The sequence below is a fragment of the Trachurus trachurus genome, assembly GCF_905171665.1.
Source record: "Trachurus trachurus genome assembly, chromosome: 2".
Lineage (NCBI taxonomy): Eukaryota > Metazoa > Chordata > Actinopteri > Carangiformes > Carangidae > Trachurus > Trachurus trachurus.
In genome coordinates this window covers 7,823,130-7,842,688 of record NC_139914.1, presented here as the reverse complement: position 1 = coordinate 7,842,688, position 19,559 = coordinate 7,823,130, and the positions used below count along the sequence as shown (strand labels likewise).

General features: G+C 43.0%; 2 protein-coding genes across 2 annotated transcripts; both read right to left on the bottom strand.

The window, feature by feature from the left end:
• Positions 1 to 262: 262 nt before the first annotated feature.
• cyp4f3 (cytochrome P450, family 4, subfamily F, polypeptide 3) lies at positions 263 to 3,497 on the bottom strand (the record flags this gene model as incomplete). The annotated part of the gene is made up of 13 exons (XM_083987851.1): positions 3,267 to 3,497; positions 2,682 to 2,826; positions 2,485 to 2,538; positions 2,266 to 2,393; positions 2,026 to 2,147; positions 1,783 to 1,929; positions 1,544 to 1,667; positions 1,404 to 1,470; positions 1,191 to 1,320; positions 962 to 1,095; positions 738 to 802; positions 564 to 646; positions 263 to 482 (listed from the first exon to the last, which is right to left on the bottom strand). Exons 1-13 carry the CDS (start codon positions 3,468 to 3,470, stop codon positions 263 to 265), a joined length of 1,623 nt encoding a protein of 540 aa, XP_083843977.1. The 5' UTR covers positions 3,471 to 3,497.
• Positions 3,498 to 8,899: 5,402 nt separating this feature from the next.
• Positions 8,900 to 15,819, bottom strand: LOC310995664 (gap junction alpha-8 protein-like). Its single transcript, XM_083984781.1, has 11 exons — positions 15,733 to 15,819; positions 15,186 to 15,268; positions 14,934 to 15,112; positions 11,671 to 11,742; positions 11,440 to 11,520; positions 10,888 to 11,206; positions 10,589 to 10,767; positions 10,120 to 10,191; positions 9,909 to 9,986; positions 9,593 to 9,778; positions 8,900 to 9,417 (listed from the first exon to the last, which is right to left on the bottom strand). Exons 2-11 carry the CDS (start codon positions 15,253 to 15,255, stop codon positions 9,295 to 9,297), a joined length of 1,359 nt encoding a protein of 452 aa, XP_083840907.1. The 5' UTR covers positions 15,256 to 15,268; positions 15,733 to 15,819; the 3' UTR covers positions 8,900 to 9,294.
• Positions 15,820 to 19,559: the final 3,740 nt, after the last annotated feature.

Genomic DNA, 19,559 nt, shown 5'->3' with positions numbered 1-19,559 from the left:
TTTCAACAGTAAATTGTGTATTAGATTAAAGAGAAAGACAGGATAAATTAGGATTTATTTAAACCAAGCAGAACAATAATAAATGTTTCAACAGTAATTTTGCATATTCTATCATTCAATACTTCAGTCAAGTGAATTACATTCAAGATCTGTGCAGAAAACAAAAGTTGCAAACACAGTAGGCACAATTACAGCAACATGGTGTGAGGCCAGAGCGTCTGGGTTTTATTTATAAAACAGGTGCATGTTTCATCCTGTTCGATCAGCCTTCCAGTGGTTCCTCCATGCTGGGTGGAGTCAGAGGCTCCAGCTGCAGCCACAGACCTCCCTCAGCACGCAGGACGAGCTGGGGCAGCCTGCGAACGCCTCCCGAGCCGGATCCCAGCTCAGGGTTCACTCCTGGGGTCAGACGAAACCTGAGCAGGGTCAGCGCCACGACCACTCGCAGCTCTGCCAGAGCGAACTTCTGGCCGATGCAGTTCCTGTGAACACACGCAGGTTGGTTTGTTCGTTTACCGGCATGTCTCATTTACAGGCCTTAATGATATGTCAGGAGATGATACCTGGGGCCTGAGGAGAAGGGGATGAAGGCGTGAGAGGAGTGGTGTTCCTTGTTGGTCGGGTCAAAACGCAGAGGGTCAAACTCCTGGCAGAGGAAAAGAAAATCATGCAAGTTAAACACAACAGAGCTGGATGGAAGTGAAAATAAAAGTATGATTATGCTATTAGTTTCTTACATCTGGGTTTGTCCAGACAGTCGGGTTGTGGTGCGTTCCATAAATACTGACCAGGCAAATTGTACCTGAGGGGGAGTTTACAGAACACATTAACCAACTACTCTTATCAGGATTTTCACTTCCCTGTTGAGGAAGTTGCAAATCCTCCATCCAAAAGACACTCTCTCAATTTCTCCATTTTTCTTTTTTTTAACAGAGCCAAGACAAGAGTTTCTCCCTCTCACCCCGTGGTACTGTCCGATCGCCGGGCAGCGTCATGTCCTGGGTGTAATTCCTTGTGACAGCCTGCACAGGAGAGTGCAGTCTGAGGCTTTCTCTGATGCACATGGTGGTGAAGGTGAGGTGGGCCAGATCTTCCCTTTAGAGGAAGTGTGTAAGTACATACAGAAAAGGTCAAATCTGTTAAACGGGAAATGAAGTTGACATTGTGTATATGCATGTGTGTTGTCTCACCACTCTATTTCCTGTCCGTCTCGTCCTTGCATTAGATCTACCACTTCCTGCCTGCATTTTTCCTGATGGTCGGCGTGGCGTGCTAGATTATACAGCGTCCAGCAAATAGCACTGGCTGTTGTGTCGTGACCTATGGGAAAGACATCAAATTAAGTTGTAAGTCTTAGTTTTTTCTGTAATTTCAACATTTTTCAGGAGTTGTTTGCTTTTTACCAGCAAACATGAAGGTGTTGGCTTCTGCCTGTATCTCCTCATCCGTTAGGCCTTGTCCATCCACATCCTGCAGAAACACACACACAAAGTAATGCCCACCGATCCATCTTTATTTCTCCTTCATTCAACGTCTGTCTTACCTTTGACAGCAGTATGATGTCCACAAAATCTTGCTTTCTTGTCGGTGCCTTGGTGGAATCTGCTCCTGTCTCCCTCTGTTGGCTAATCAGGGCACGACGCCTCTGAACCACCTCCCTGGTGAACCTGCAAACACCACCGAAACGTAGTGTATTAGAGGAAAAAAAACAGACATCACTATAGGATTTGATTGTGTGCTATGCGTAAAGGTCAGGAGGTCACACCTGTGCATGGACTGTACCTGTGTACAACACTTAAGGCCTTTTTAAATCGTTTCCCCTGCTGTGTTCTCCAGTAGATCCAGTCCCAGTGGTGTAAAATCTTGAGGCGACGATCTATTATGAGGTCACTGAGCTCCACTATGGCTGACACATACTCACTGGTACCCCTGAGTGGACGGCATTTTGAAAAAAAGAGTTAATTGTTAATTGCAGCAAAGGTTAAATGTGAGCTCTATGTAAAATGGTAAAACAGGTGTCCTTACTCCTGACAGTTGCTGTTGTAGCTAAAGGCACATTTGAGTAAGCTGTCCAGTGTCATCAGGGTGACATGGTCGAACATCTCTACGTTGGTCGTGCCCTCTGCCACCAGGCGGCGCCATTTATCCTGAGCAATAGAAACACACAGAGAGACAGATGCTCGACTTCATTCCTCACAAATTGAATTAATAACAAAAAAGTTTTTGAAATAATGCACTGTGTGTGTGTGTGTGTGTGTTTCTCACATGCATGGTGTTAGTTGAGGTGTTGAAGGTGACGACGTAGTTCTTCAATATATCGAAATGAAACGCCGGAGTCAGCAGCCGCCTCCTGCGAGACCACGTTTTCCCATTGCTTAGCAACAGACTCTGTCCTGGGACACAAGAGAGACATGGCTTGATGGCCGTGACTTGTGATGGATTCTTGATTAGCCGAGTTAGATTAGGCCGTGTTACGAGACTCACCAAGCCATGGACGCAGATGACCATAGATGAGCTCATCTTTCATTGTAATGCTGGCTTGAATGGATAAAGGAGTGAGGTGTAATGGAAGGAGGAAATAAAATAACACTGAGCATTAGAGGAAGCTTTGGGAAAATGTGGTTATAGATCCGTAACAATTCCATATCACATTACATTTTACTGATTGTGTGTAAACCTACCAGGTGCCATTAATAGAGGTTTGACATAGTCAGGGTGGAAGACTCTGACCAGGTGATAGAAAGGACCCATGAACCAGCTGCAGGAGTGTTTGTACGTCTGCACCAGCTCATCCACCTGGTGGAGACCCTCCTCTGTGCTCTGCATCTGAGGCACACAAAAAAAATCAATATTATTTAAACCCACAAACTAAAGATTAGATTACAATCAGCTCCATTTCCATTAATAAAAACAAAGCTCCTGGGAAGATGGATAAGCTTTGTCTTTTTAAGTTGAGAGTAAGTAAAGTAGGCTTTGCTAGATTGAGACTTCTTTATGATATCAGAGGATATATTGCAAAGAGAACATTTGGTAATAAGAATATTTTGCAAGGATGAAGACTTCCCGTATCACACTGTGAAATCTACAGTTGGATTTCCTGATGTGCCGTTTCATCATCGTGCTAAACTCACAACATTTACGGGTCATAAATGAAGCAAATGCCACTACATACGTAAGTACAGACAAGTTATGCTGTTCTTGCGTGTTAATGTGTGTGTTCCTCCAGCTTTGATGTGTGTTTGTGTGTGTGTGTGTGTGTGCCCTACCTGGCCCAGATGCCCCATCAGCCAAGAGTGTGCAGGTGGTTTGCTGAAGGAAGACAGTCTGTGTGTGTACCAGGCGTGACGCGCCAACAGCCTCGCTATCAGAAATGCGACCAACGCAGCCAGTCCTGTACCGACCACATTCAGGACCTGAGAGATGCTGACCCAGTTGAGGACCTGAGAGAGGACACTCTGGAGGAGAGACATCCTGTGAAAGAGAAGAGACAGGGTGAGCGAGCGTCTGTGCTGCTTGACAGCTGTCCTACTTTGACTGAGGTAGAGCTTAGCTGACAATGAGAAGTTGGTGATGTTGAAACATGCAGGAAACAACCTGTTCCACCCGTTACCATCATTATTACAACAGGAAGAGCTGCTGCTGTAACCTTTACAAGCAGGGGTTAAAGTAAATGCATGCCCTGAGCACAGTTTATCTAAGTATTGTTTAAGCCAATCACATCATCTTAAAGCAACAGTTTACTGTGGGACTGTTAAAGGTGAATCACATTTAATGTTACCGTGTAATTGCAGAACATGATGGAGTGGAAATGTGGAAGTTGTGGGCACGGTGTTGCCACAGTGAGTTTACTAAATGAAATTACTTATGGCGTTAAGGAACACCTATGGCTGCCAAACTATAGCAGTACAAAATTGACATATACATATTAGAGTAGATCTAAGGGAAAATGGCTTTAGCTTGTAATTAAGTAACAGTGTTCATGCTTTAAATTCATTGTTTTATTCCAAGATAACTGCATGAAACATTTTTGATGGGAGTATTCACAAAGACACCTAAGAAATCTTCTTTTTTTTTTTCCTTGCAAAAAATTGAACGAGCGACTGAGCATGAGTTTTACGAGGAGCCCCTGAAGGCCTCACTGATTGTTGTACTGATGCACCTGAGCACAAACAAAACAGAAGTCGCTGGAAAATAAGTTTGGAAACTACTCTTTGGCATCTACAGACTGGTTGAAATGAAAATTGGGCGACGCTGGGTGTGTGTTTAAGTGTGTAATGTTCACACCTGTCAGCTTTTGGTAAGTTTTAATTCAGCTAATGTGTCTAAATGTGGCTAACGTTATCATGCTAAAAACAATTAGCCAGGTGCTGATTAGCTTCATTTCACGGTGCGGATGAACTGTGCTGTTTTGGAAGGCTGCATTACAATTTTACTGTGTTTTAGGCTCTGTAAAGTCTAAACTAACACTTTTATTTTATGATAAAGCCAAATCTTTCAACAGTGAAAACTTACAGATGTTCAACTTGAAATGACTGAGGAAAATTGCAGTTTTGAATGTAATATTTTCCTCAATATTTCATTGTTATTGCAGCTGAATATCATTGTTTGTGTAAGAATCTGCACCTTTCTATTGGTGGTCCATGTAATAGACTTTTTCTTGTGAGTTTATCATGCAATCGTTTTTTTTCCTATTCTGCTTATACATGCAGATGATCTGTCTCTTTGATTTTAATTGTAGATTTTTTTAAATTTCCCTACTGTAAAGTGTTTATATTACTTCTTCATGAGATTTTATTACCGGTACTCTAATAATTGGGAACTACTGACTGTGAACACCTAGTTTCTGCTAAGAGATAGTAAAGCATGGCTGAATGCATGGAAATAGTATAAGAGTGGCTAAATAAAACAATAAACATGGTTCACATACAATATATCATCATAGTCTTTATAGCAGAGGAAGTCTCTTCGGCTAGTCAATCTTTTTCGTTTTGTTTTGGTAGAGTCACACATCATGTTAACCTCTTTGCATCTTCTTCCTGTGTGCATGTGACAGGTTTTCATCTGGAAATGGAGGCGATGGCTGAAGGCTACGACAGGTCCAACAGCCAAAGCAGATCGCCACCTGCTTCGAGCTCCCCTCTGTCGTCTCCCTGCCACAGCTCCATCCAAACACAGCTGCTTGCCGTTGAATCTCCCCTGCGGCCTCCGTGGATGGATGATCGACAGATGGAGGAGGACGAGAACTCAGGGGACCATCGGATCGGGATACGAAGAAATGAACTTCCTTCGTCTTGTTTCTACGAGGAACTCTTCTGCACCAGCCGGGCATCTGTCTCTCTGGCCGGCGTCCTCATCAACTCCTCTGGGCCACAGAGCGACGTGGTGAAACGGGGTTATCTGGGGAAGCTGGATCGAAACCACAGAAGATATTTCGTCCTGCGAGCTGGGAGTCACACTGGGCCGAGCAGACTTGAGTGGTACAAGAGCCAGGAGAAGTTCACAGCAATGGAGAAGTCTTCTGGTAAAGCCGTGCTGTTTGCATCGAACAAGCAAGGGTTGGTAAAAAAAATTTAAATTAAAAATTAAAAAATCACTAAAATGAGTGTAAAGGGTTTAAAATGGGGCTTCACATTAACTCATCATTCAAATGTTAAGAAATCTCAATGCCACAGTGTAAATTTCACTTGATTTGTGTCAGCAGTGTCAATTACTTTGTCCGATGATACTGTACTGTAATTACACCATATTGTGACTGCGGAAGCATTATAATCTATAATGAACCTAAATTACTTCCTCCTCCACAGAGTGATTTACCTGAGGTGCTGTCTGGGTGTGAGCCGGACCGGCAGCTCCAGGAAAGGCCACACAGTAGCCGTGTACGCCAAGGATCAGACCATGGTGCTGGTGGCGGAGGACCAACTGGAGCGAGACGAGTGGTACCTGGCGGTTAAGAAACTGATGGAGGAAGAGCAGAGGGATGAAGACCATGGAGAAACATTTGATGAAGACGATGGATATTGCACTCTGCCCCCTGCTGCTTTCTTCAAAGAGGTTAGACCAAATTAAATTTTTTGTATGTTGCAAATAGCAGATTGAAACATAAGACAGGTAAATTAAAAATGGTTTTAAAGTGAATTTCTTAAAAATGCTGCACAATTTTTAATAACAACCTAAAGTCAGCTTTTAATCATCTCCTAAATTCAGCAGCGTATTTACAGTATGTTACATAAGGTGTACCTCCAGGCAACAGAACTGAGAACTATATAAAATAAGAAAACATTTCAATTAAAGGGATAGTTCGACATTTTGGCAAATTGGCCCATTGCCATAATCCCTATAGTTTTAGGAGTAGGCTCGTTACCTTTAATTGTCAGTAGGGATGTCCCGATCACATTTTTTTGCCCCCGAGTCCGAGTCATTTGATTTTGAGTATCTGCCGATACCGAGTCCCGATCCGATACTTTGGCAATGCAGTAAAGTTTTTAATGTAGATCAACTGTATCATCCCACTATTTTTCTGTTCTTTGTGCTCTACTAGGGATGTAACAATATCACAATCTCACAATAATACGCCCCCCCCTTGCGGCCCGTCTTCGCTTTAGACAGATAGGAAAACCCTGACATGTAGATATGTAATATATCCGATTCCTGATCGGGATGTAACGTCCGATTCCGATCGAGTCTGAAACCACGTGATCGACCCCGATTTCCGATCACGTGATCGGATCGGGACATCCCTAATTGTCAGTGCAAGATATTTTTAGAACGGCCGATGCTAATGGGTTTTCTTGGTTTCCCTCATCAAACTCAAATCAAATACACAATCCAACAACTCCAAAACACTCTGGTGGACAAGTTGGGACTTGCACATTCACCACGCTATGAGATAATAACAGAACGTTACGAGACGGAGTTATTTTCCAGGTAAATTCATACAAAACTGCTGATGTGCATTCCCGTCGGGGACAGTTTTTTGGCAAGCAGTCTCTGAATTTACCTCAAACAACTCTGTCTCGTAACTAACTTCTAAAAATAGCTTGCACTGACAATGTCAGTCATGTTGGACTATCCTTTTAAAGGAAGAGCTTTTCAAGAGCCAGATCATGAATAGAAACAAAAAATATCCCTGCCCAATCTTCGCTCCTGCACCGTTCATCTTCGTCAAAGGTCTGGCCGGTCTCGGTGAAGCCCAGAGGTCTTGGCCGCTCCAAGTCCCTCACAGGAGAGACGCGGCTCTGCCTCACAGCGACATCACTCGTGTTGGTCAAAGTGGGCTCGTGCCATGATTTGCCCTCAGTTACGATACCTTTGCTAAGCGTTCGACGCTTCGGACACTTGGATGGTTCGTTTTTCGTGGAACTCGGCAGGACGGCACCTGACGGTCCTGGTGAGATTTGGATGGAAGCAAGAGATCAAGGTAATCAAGACTGAAAGCTGTGTTGATCTTATTACTGCCTTACTGCTGGACTGTGACCCTTCCTCATGATGTCTGTCTGTCTGTCCGTGCAGGAAACCCAGGAATTGCTCAGCACATTCATGAAATGGTTCGTGAGACAGTGCGGGCACTCAGAGCTCTTCCTGACTTCAGCTGTTCACCAACCAGCTACAACCGGCCTCAAGCACTTCTGGTGTCAAAACGCAGCCGACCCAAGTACAGAGACAAGTCGGTTAATGTGAGACAACGCAGTGTCGCCCCAGCTTCCAGAAACACTGACTCCGACCTCAGCCCACAATCGTTCCTAGAGCCACGTAAACCAGACAAAACGGAGCCTGAATCTACTCTGAGCCTCTCTTCACGTCTCAGCCCTTTGAGATCCCAGCAGAGCCCCGAGCCGGGGGCCGGCAGCTACATGGAAATGAAGATGGAGCAGTGCAGCGCTGCAGCCTGCAGGACCGAGGGCTGGGAGCTGGGAGAAGAGGAGGAAGTGCTCGGCTACATGATGATGTCCCCACGGCTCAGCGACAGTTCATCTGGGCATCCTATCGATGACTATGTGACCATGGCCAGCCCACGTAAACACCAGTGGCCACCATACTCTCCCCCCTCCTCTTCCACTGAGACATCATTCAACAGGTAAATCTAATTTGTTTTTTTTGTTTTTTTTTAAATCTCCAATTTTATCAAACAGCAATGAGACATGTAAAATGTAAAAACTGTAAAACTGTTTCTGCCCTTTTCAGCTCCACCTCTGACCTCTGGTCTCCCGTGCGTCTGTCACACCAGGAGACAACGGAACACAGTCCGCCACATTGTTGCTCTGTGGCTTCAGAGCAACAATCAGAAATGGAAATTGACCAATCACAGATGGCCGGCAGCTCCTCTCAACCAGTGGATGATGCAGGGCAGGAGCAGAAGCTGGCTGGGGCCACTTCTCCTCTCCGTACCATCAGTGGATCTGACCTGATGCCTCCATTTGTCACAAGTGGACCCAGCTATACCAGGCCAGTCCAGGCAAGTCCAAACTCTGGTCCAGGCCGGTCTACTCGACTCCAAACTACCCCAAACCAGTCTGCTGCTAGAAGATACCGGCTGTCCTCCTTTCTGCCCTCTTGCCTGCAAGCTAAGGACAGATCCTAAGTCTTTGTTGTAGTTCACTACTTTCCTTATGTCTCAATTATTTGATAAAAATATGTGAATATGAGATGTGTATGCGTGTGAGTCCCTGTAACTTCAAGGTCTTTACACTGAATGCAATATTTGAGAAAAATAAAGTGTTTTTGTTGACAGTGCAAAAAGCCTGTGTTAGATTTTTCATTTAGTCCTGGGATGTTTCTTTGAAGAAACTGCTAAACCTGGTCTTTGGGCCTAACCTTCACAGAACATGTTGCACCTTCATACAAGCAATCGAAGATAATGAAGTCATGAACACAAATTTTCTTGAGCCCTTTATTTACAACATGCACACACATTCATAGAGCTCATCATCATGAGACCAGCAGAGTCACTTCAGCTATAACATCAGCACATTGTTTAAACCATAGAATGTGTTTCTGTGGCTGCTGTACTATTAATGAAAGTTAGTCTTTGTGCCGTTAGAAAAGGAGTAAATGTAATAAAAGGAGAATTGAGTACAAGGAGTGGGAGGATTACATTCACGATGTCGAATATGAAGTGTAGAAATAAGTGTAAATCAGCTGATTGGATGTCTGACTCGTTTACTATATTGTAGGGTGTGTCTGAAAATAATCATAGTAATAAGAATTAATTTTATAAATGTGTGCCTTTCAGGACACTCAAGGTCACCGTACAAAATACATGAAAACAACCAATAAAGCTGAGAGCAGCTGTTGAGTTCAACATTTTTCCTTGTCCTCTGTAGTTTCTGCTCGTTCCTGTACGGACGACATCTGAAAGCCTGAGGCCTCTGATGACTTGTGGCTCCTTCTCCACGGCTTCCCTCTCTTCAACACCACGCACTGTTGGATTCGAAGGTAATGTTTAGCACATGTTTTCTATTCTGAATGTAGTACCAATCTCACAACACCGTTTTTTATTAACACATATCGGCATGCCATGGTGAGAATTTGAAACACTTGCAGAGCCTTTTTCTCTATGAAGCTAAATTTCATGTTCTGTGGACCTTGAACTCACCATCTCCACCAGGGTCAGCAGGGCTGACAGCAACGCCATCGAGAACATAATGATCATGAACACCGTCTTCTCTCTTTGCTGGTAGATGTAACAGTCGACGGTGAAGGGGCACGGCTGAGTGGCAGATATGAAGGTTGGAGACAGGGAATAACCATAAATCTTAACCTGCCCCACTGCAAAGCCCACCTAGAAACAAGAGAGACAGAACATAGACAGTTATACTTTAGAAGATGTTTTATCATGTGATCTAGTTTAAATCACATTAACAATGCACATTCATTACAGTATTTTCTCACCCTGTCAAACTAAATCTCACCTCTAGCAGTACGACAGCTATCAAGAGGCCCAAATACGCCCCCCGTGCACAACACTGAGCCAAAGATCCGGGGCCTCTCTGGCAGGAAAGTCACGCAGAGAAGAAGATTATCCATTAATACACAGACTCAAAGAAAAGAAAAAAGTTGTTATCAGATTGACTCTGATGTTATTTGTCGGTATTAGTCAAATAAATGTCTTATGTTTTTCACCTCTTTTTCTGTGACGATGATTTTGACCAAGTAGCAGAAGAAAACCAGACCAGGAGCCAAAACAAGAATCACCTATAGATGAAGTAGATGTTAATGAATGAAATGTTTGACAGTTCGAAATGTGTTTTGGTACTTAATATTAAGGAGAAAAGGTGTTTGCGCTCTTGCTCACTGTCCAAAAAAATCCTCTTTTCAGGTGCGTAGGCCAACAAACATTGGGAGCAACAGGTGGAAAAGGCTCGCACACTGATCAAAAATGGCAATGTCCACCAGAGATTGACGGATGCAACAAACATTTAATGGTCCATCAAGCAACAAAAAAGTGCAACCATGGATAAAATAAAATAAAGAAACAAAAATAATTGTTGCATCCGTCAATCTCTGGTGGACATTGCCATTTTTGATCAGTGTGCGAGCCTTTTCCTCCTGTTAATATTGAAATATTTTATCACAATCCCAACACTGATACCTGCAGTGTCCAGTAATTTAGTAAAGAGATGGGAGTCATCATGCTGAATGCAGCTTGCTCACAGCCCGGTTGGGCGGTACGACAGATAAAGCGTGTTGAATCTGCAAACCAGAGTGGATGCACCGCTGCTCCGACAACAACAAGCCGAATCAGCTGCAACACTGGGAGGACGGTTTCACCTGAGGGACAAAAACAGAGTTGTCTGACACGTACCACTGTATTAAGTGCAGTTATTGTCATCATTGTTAACTCATTGATCATATTATAACTTTTTTTTGTGCTTATTTTTCATCCAGTACCCAAAAGACCAGCGTGGGAATGCCACATGGCCAGCAGCTGAGTCAGGAAATTCCCTCTCTCCTCAACCTCTGACTCTTCCTCTGCATCGTTGAGCTGTCCTTTCCTCGCCTTGCACCACAGCAGCACATAAAATAACTCCACGGCATTCAGCAGGAGAGAGACGCAGGATGCTGTGAACATGATAAACAGGAACACCGACTTCTCCCATGCATGCGGTACGGTGCACTCTGTTGTACTACGACATGGACTCACTGTACACACAAAGCGAGAATGTACCGAGAAACTGTAGAGAAATTGCTGAGCCACAACAAATCCAACCTGCAATGGAAGCATAAGCCATTAAAGTTCAGCATCCTGAAGAAACATGAGACTAAATCAATTTTCGAATATTAAAAGCAGATTTATATTACGTACATAAAAATAGTGTGAAGTAATGAGACAGTTAAATGCAAAACTCAGAATAAAGTACCGGTAAGTGTCAATTTTTCAGATACCATTCTCCATTTGGCGTAGTTTCATTACAATTATGAAATCTTCTTGTCGTGTCTTACCTCTACCAGTATGACAAAGGCCACACAGGCCAGATATGCCCCCCGAGGTTGACCTTTGACCTCCTCATCTCTTGTCTTTACCTTGAAATGAATAGAAGGATGTAATCTGTAAGACTGTTTTTGCATAGAAAATATCTAAACCCTGGAAATTAAAGCAGAAAAACTACTGCAACACTTGAAAACTGCTAAATTAATGCACCTTCCATTTGACTTACAAGTCATTCTCCTTACCTGGCTTTCTCGGTTGGTGAGGTGGATCAGGTAGCAGAGAAAAACAAGACCAGGAGCCCAGACCAGAAGCAACTGTGGAGATTTCATGTTGTTGTTATTCTTATTCTTATAAATCCTCAGCACAGTCAGGTGAAGGAAGGGAACCCAAGCTAAGTTGAATGCTTTCTGAAATACAGTATATGCCCAAATATAAATTATTTCAGCCACAGTGGCCATTTTTGAAGTTCAAATTTTGTTCTTGATTTAAAGTGAACTCAAAAAAGCAAGAAACTATTTGATTGATCAGCAGAGAACAGAAGAAACAAACAGAAAAGTGGTTTCAAAGTTAGTTTGTAGTGCATTGATCATGGGTTGCAGTGACGTCACGTCGAAGGGACCGCCGCCATATTTGTGTCCGATTTGACAGGTCTCCTCATATGACAGCATGCAAACCGCAGGATGGAAATGACAGTTTCTTGACAAAATGACAGGGTTTCTTACATCCTGTCTGGGTTTATATCTCTATAACAACAGACTAACTCTATATTATTCCACTTATTACACAGTTTATTAATTAATTAATTAATTAATTAATTTGAGACGTAATGTTGATCAAAGTCCTTAGTCCGGTCACTTCTCCGCTGTTTGCTCCTCACCCTCCCCCCGGTCGACTCGTGTGTAGTTGTTTTCAACGAGCTTTTGATAATCAATCAGTAGATTGATGAATTATCATGTAAATGTTACAATATGCGCATTTATGTCGTCCTGTCTGTCATAAGAGATTACAGTTACGGGACACGTTTGTGTCACGGACTCGCGGTGGCACAGACACAGCTGGTGGTCACAGCTGTGACACTGCGCTGGCCCGTCCGCTCTGCCCGCTCTGATCACAGGTTTGGTTCCAGCAGCGGTGTGGGAGGCAGAGAGCCTCCACTCTCCCTCTAACAAGCTACAAGTCATTTTTCTAACATCAAGCTGGTAAAAATGAAACACAAGGTAAAAACCCTTCATAGTTGTTCTGCCCTGCTCCGCTGATCAGAGCGGCGTCCCTAGCAACGGCCCGTTTTACTTAGCAACGGTCTGTTATACAGAAATAAAAGACTGAATGCAGAATCAGTGAATAAGAAAGTAATCAAAATGCAGAATTCAATATATCCATGTTATTAAAAAAAAGTGAATCCCCTCTTTTTGTGAGACTTGTCACAGCCCATGCTGCCACTGATAGATGCCTGCAGTCAACTATTTATTCCGCCTATAACTTTACGTCTTTTGGGATGGTATAAAACTGCAGTCCGGGGTTTTTTTGGCGACTGCTATCACAGTCAACAGCACAATATAATCCTGGCATCTTTCAAATAATGTAAATTTTCGGTCTCTTGCTGATTTCCTCCTACTACTGCACTTGTTCTGGTAACGTGACGCTGTGATCTGTGCCCAGATCGCCCTGATTCGGACACAAATATGGCGGCGCAGAAACACAGTGACGTCATGTGAATCTAATGAATAGATTGACTGTAAGGGGGCTTTCACACCTGACCATTTGTTCCGAAACAGGGAGCGTTTACGTCATATATCGGTTCGTTTGGTCAGATGTGAACACAGCAATCGCGCTCGATGCGGAACAAAACAAGCGGGCCGAGATCGCTTGGGAGAGGCGGTCTCGGCTCGTTTCCATCCGAGCCCTGGAGCGGTTCGTTTGTAGTGAGAACGCAACCGACACATGTATCGGAACAAATTGACTGGTTACCTGGCAACCGGAGGAGGAGGACCACGGGCAACTGCCCCAAAAACATAATGGAGCATCAGCAGCGTGTCGTCTTGGCCTTTTAATAACATTTCCTACACAAAACAGGAAAGCCGGTGGCAAAAAAGAAAGACGCAAACTCAAGCCATGAGTCCACCAGCATTGTGTGGAGGAAGCATCCGCCGCGGGCCATCAGCACCGGGCAGAGCTCCGCAAACAACCCCTAACTAGTCATACGCTGCCCGTTTACTAGAGAAAAAAAAGTCAAACTGTAGGTGTTAGAGCAGTGGTTCTCAACCTTTTTGAGTTGCGACCCCCAATTTAACATGCACTGCAAACACACACACACGCCGGTGTGAACGCATGATGGATAAAGCGCTGCGCTGTCCGCGGTGGGTTTTTTTTTTTTTTTTTTGCCTTTTAGTTCTTGATCCCTGCGCTGAAAAAATCAATTGGCTTATCAATTAAACTGCTGCTGTAGTTTTGTCTCCATGGCAAATGTTTCGACCTGGAGGTTTTCATCAGGGCAAAAGAACAAAACAAAGTGACGGAGTTTAAATAGATGCGGGTGGCGAGTTGGTGCGGTGTCCACACACCCGGGCTGGTTTATGTGACATGCGGGGACCTGTCAGCGCAGGAGCGAGTGGAGCGTGGATGCAAGCCAATCTCCTTCAACCATGCACGGAAAAGGGGAATGATAAGAAAAGTTTTTCTAATTTAGGCCTATTAAGAAACAATGCCCAGGTCAGCAATGCATCTCTCTCTCTCTCTCTCTCTCTCTCTGTCTCTCTCTCACGGGCAGTGACACGCTCTGTCATTCATTCACATTTCAGCACTGAGACAGCGGACAGCACGCTTGGTCACACATAGTCTAATAATAATAATAATAATAATGTAGCCTAAACCTAGCCTACTACATTTGTAGCTATAGCACGTTATAGGCACACTTCAAGGTCTCGCCCCAGCCATAAACCAGTCAGCTTGGGCATTTTTTTAAATCGAACTTCAACTAAACACTCGTCTGCCCAAATATTAATAAGAAATTGAACCTCCTCACTACTGCAAGTCAGCCCGCGGTTCATTGTTGACATTGTTGCTGATCAGCTGATGGGGTGTTGTTAGGGCCGTTGCTATGGCGCTGTTCCACAGCGCAAAGCGCTGTACCGCTTTAGAATCATGCAATGTGAACACAAACGGCCCAGAAAAAAGAACGCAACAGTTGTATCGGTTTAGTTGCTGAATCGGAACAACTGCAGGTGTGAAAACGCCCTAAGTGTTTTCTTTCAGGGTCTGGCGGCGGAGAGGGAATCAAACCGGCCACATCTGACCGTGACACCTCTTCCTCTTCCTCAACAGCTTTGGAAACCGACACAGTGATGATCAACCACACCTTCAGGGAGTCACAGAGATGATTTCTACTTTGTGTTTTCTGACTGTAAACACTAGCGATTGATTCCCACTTGAGATTGGAACAATAACCATTTACATTAACATGAAATACATAATTTAGGAGCACAAAAAAGTTGTTGAAAGTTTCCACCTGTAGTGTCCACAGCCGTGTTGGGGAAATAAGCGTGGCTTGATTGTAACAGCTCACGGCACAGCCGGGTTGCTGGCTGTTACAGACAAACTCCCCCTCATCGTCCAGCCAGGCCGTCTGCACGGCACATCCCAGCGCCACCAGTCGGATGAGCAGCAGCACAGGCAGCACAGCTTTACCTGAGAGAAAGGTTTCTCCATTGTAATTCACTTCTGAATCCAGCAACGTTTAAAACAGTGCACTGAACCCTACCGGTGAGAGTCGCCTGAGATTGCCATTTGAAGAGAACGCGGTGCAAGAAACCCAGCTGCTGGCTCTTCATAGTCTCTGTTGTACTGAGAAAGAGTCAAAGAGAGGACATGAAACATTTCTTCATCTCTCGTGTCTTGAGAGATGAAGAGAGAGAGAGCACTAGAATATATGGCATGAGTCCAGTTTTCATGTGTGGGAACCGCAAATCTGCTCCTTGTGTTTCCTGTCTATGTTTTGGCCTCTCTCTCAGTTCACGTTGCTCGATGCAACATTATATATTTATACAGGACAATAGTTGCAGGGTTCTTTGGACCGCCACACTACGGAAAGTGTTCTTCAAAGACATAACGTAGTAGAGATCCCACCTTGTCGGTTTAAGAGTTAGGCTACATGTTAGAGTTGACAGTTTTACAAACACATCAGGCAGTGTTGGAAAAAAACATTCATAGCGTTTACATCAGGCAAAGCAGCAAAGCAACAGTGTAAAAAAAAGACTCCATTAAAAATCTATATTCCATCAACAATAAGAAAGTCACACGTTACTTACTTTCAATCTGGAAGAGTTTTTTCCTTTGGAATAAAAAAGTGGGAGCTGCAGCCCATAGTTGTCAAAGTCTGGGTCCCTCCTCCGCCCCTTTCCAGAAACATCCTCCCTCTGAGTGCAGCCTGCCAAGTACGTTGTATTCTCTGGAATTTGAAGATGGAGTTACTGTAAGGAAGACGTAGGCAGCAGCAGCAGCAGATCGGTTGTTTCTTTTTAATCTAAACCTCTACCATTTCCATGCTTCTAGAAAATCATGTGATGTCATTGGTTTAATTTGATAATCTATTATGTATACACTCTGTTTAGCCCGTTGTTTGCATGCTCAGGAGAAAGCAATCATAAAGTTTACACATGCATGCGTTTTTAAGATAACAATATTTCCAAATTCTCTCCAGCTTACAATATTTAATATATATATATATATATGTATAATTTTTTTTTCGGTGTCGTGTCAGTGTGAGAATTAAAATAAAGAGTTTTTCATCTCTAGTTACTTTCTTTTTTCTAACTTTAACTATAATTCTACATTTTGGCCACCTGTGTGGATGATGTCCTCCCAGCTGGGAAGACTTTGACATAAAGTGTCCATTGATGGATTGCTTGTGTTTATTTTTTGTTGTTGTTCTTTGTGTGTCTCTGTGTGTGGTCTTTTAGAGTGGTCAGAGAGCAGGAATAAAATGATTGATTTGATTATAAACATGTTGAAATGTCCTCAGAATGAACCAGACACTGTGTAGTCTGTCATTTAACTTCATGTATGGAAACAAATCACAGGTCATATGTTTGATACAGGTGTGTGTGATGACATAATGAAGCCTTAGTCTTGTTTGTCCCTAAGAGACACACAACAGTCCACCACAGAGCCCAGTTCACTGACAAAAGACAAGTGTAAAGTTTCCAGAGGTTTATTTGACATAAATGTAGAAAAGAAGCAGGAGAGTAAATGAAGACAGAGATGCAGCAGCAGCCTCCATGTTCATCATCTCTGTCTCTTGTGATACAGACAGTCCCCGTGAGGACAAGCGGATCCGATGGAGTCTTCAGGACCTGGACGGAGCTGCAGGGAAGAGAGGAGAGGTGAGGACCAGACCAGACTTTGTGCTCTAACAGTGTGTGGAGATGTTAGTGTGTTCATGCAGACAGGCTGGATTGTTGACTTTGTACTTTTGTAGTCGTCTTAGAGCGACAACAGAACTGGTTCATGTTTTTACAGTTTATTTTCCACTTTGTGGTAAAAAAGAAAAGGAAAAAATAACTACCGTCCCTTCATGTAAAACTCTTTGTGCACACTGAGGAGAAAGTAATTATAACATTTAATACATGCATGCATTTTTAATATAATATTTGTAGCTATATTTTTTTCTGCATAGTGTAAGTGTGAGAATTAGAATATGAACGTGTTTGTCAACTAGCCTAGAAATCTAGACGCACCCTAGCGGCAGCAAAAAATATTACATTTTAGTGATATAGTCTGGCTTGTCAGGCTATTTGTCAACTTTATTAATGTTTAAAATGTAAACTGCAGGTTTTCTGTCATTTAAAACTAACCTGGTGTAATTCTATACTTTGACCAGCAGATGGCACCAAATCAGCAGCTGGAGCCAGGAGTGAGCCACCTCAATGTTTCTGGTTAAAACACAATGTAAGTGTGATTTGTAGCTGAAGTGTTGCAGGTCAAACATTTCTAAATGTCAGGATGAGTGTTACTAAATGTTTTTTGTGTATGTGTTGTCCCAGGTGGAGAGTCAGAGGTGTTTGTGAACATCAGTGAAGATGAAGCAGGAGGAGCTGACTGACTGTCTGCACAGCAGTAAGAGCATTTCTTTATTTCTGATTAATGCTAGTTTGTTTTTCTGGGGTTTCATTTGGGACCTCATTGATGTGTAGCCATGTGTGTATTCAGTAGGTTTATACGACCAGCTAATTGTAACTGTACATACTATAGCGCTATGATCAACTATCCTTAGCCTAGAAGGACTTTGGTTACAGTTACAGTCGTTACAGGAGGAGGATGTGGTTTGTGTTGTCATGACAACAGGAAGCAGCAGCCTCAGCTTTAATAATAATAACAATAAAAATGCACTGTGACGACGCCTGCGTAGAAACTGTGTGTTTTTCTATTGATCGTCGTAGCTTGTACATTAAAAGGTTTTGATGAGTAGTTTTTTGTTTTGGTTCATTAATTATTTACTTCAACACTTTCGTTATTTCTCTTTTATCCTTGTGCTGGAGTCGTTTCATTTTGGAGTCTAATTATTATTATCTAATTATTCTAAATGAGTTCAGTTTTCCATCATTTATATTTTTAATACATGAAGATATTTAAAAGTGGCATCAGATATTTAAGATGTTTAAGTTTGAAGCACACTTTGGACTAGAGTTGTCGCAACACCAGAATTTCAAACTTGATAAAATATGGTTGGTATTTAATTTAAGGAATTTCATTTTGCACTACCCTGCATCTCCATTGGTCATGCAGCCTTGTGTCAGTCTATTTATTGTGTTACTGTCTTCTTGATTGCTTAGTTGTTTTATTGTTTACTTGCTTCTGTATTGTTTTAATGCATTTGGCTGTCACACTCATTAAAGCTGCAAGATGTCTTCAACCTGGTGCTCAACGAGGCCACGCCCCCCAGGAAGGCGGAGCTGCATCTCCATTGGTCGGGCACAGTGTGTGCAGGTGTGTCCTGACGAGCAGTGGCCTTTAAATTCTCCTTCAGTCTGATGGAGCTGCAGCAGAAGGGATGAGAGTTTGCTGCAGATCGTAGTAAGCTCATCTTCTGTCTTTCACTTCAGGTTAACATTATTTGTGACTTTCCCATTTCTTGTTTGTGCTAAGTGACTCGTGCTAACAATGGAATCTGCCGTGTGCCTCACTTGGTACGTCAGTCATCGTAGACTAATGCAGCTTGCAGTTTGTAGACACTTGTACTTGTAGTTGTTTAGAAGCTGCATTGGTTTACAAGATGGCTGACTTACCAAGTGGAGCACATGGCAGACTCCATTGCTAGCACTATAGCCACTTACAGCCTTATTTCACTTCAGGTTTACCTTATTTTGTGCTTTGTTTCATGCTAATCTTTGTCTCCTTTCTGCTTCTACATGTATTCCACCCTAATTGGTGCGCTTGGTAAGAAAGACACAAGGTAGACACCTTTTTGTTTAGTCAAACCACAGGACCAACGCATGAGTAAGTTGGCTACATTTAGTCTTGTTAAACACTTTGACCCTGTTCTTCCTTCTAGAAGCTGCCATCCATCCACCGTTGAGCCCAGATCGATGCTTGGTTCAAAGAAGACAAAGACACTGAAGACTTGAACGTTAGTTTTATTGTCATTAAATGTTTGTTTCACCTTGGTCCATTTGTGGTTTGTGCTAAGTGGCTAGTGCTAGCAATGGAGTCTGTCATGTGCTTCAGTTATTGTAGACTAATGCAGCTTGCAGTTTGTAGACACTTGTACTTGTTTAGAAGCTGCATTAGTTTACAGGATGGTTTTAGTGAGGCACAAGGCAGACTCCATCGCTAACATTAGCCACTTGGCACAAACCAGTAATGGATGGAGGCTTAAAGTTGTTTGAAATGCTGTTTGACTCCTGTTTGTTTCACTCTAATCTTTGTCTCCTTTCTTCTTCTGCATGTCTTCAACCCTGAGCTAATGGGCTACAGCTAACATGATGGCTACCATGTGCTCCTAATACCTCTACTTGGTAAGAAAGACACAAGACATACACACAACTCTTGATTTTCTTTGACAAACATTTAGTCAAACCGCCATTTTCATTCTTAAAGACGGATACATTAATTGCACTTAGTCTTCATTCTTCTAGAA

Coding starts and splice junctions, on each gene's coding strand:
- LOC310995664 (XM_083984781.1), bottom strand. CDS start 15,255: ATGAAGAGCCAGCAGCTGGGTTTCTTGCACCGCGTTCTCTTCAAATGG. Junction 11,521..11,670: donor TCACCAACCGAGAAAGCCAG/GTAAGGAGAATG, acceptor ATTCATTTCAAG/GTAAAGACAAGAGATGAGGA. Junction 9,418..9,592: donor TGCTGACCCTGGTGGAGATG/GTGAGTTCAAGG, acceptor CGAATCCAACAG/TGCGTGGTGTTGAAGAGAGG.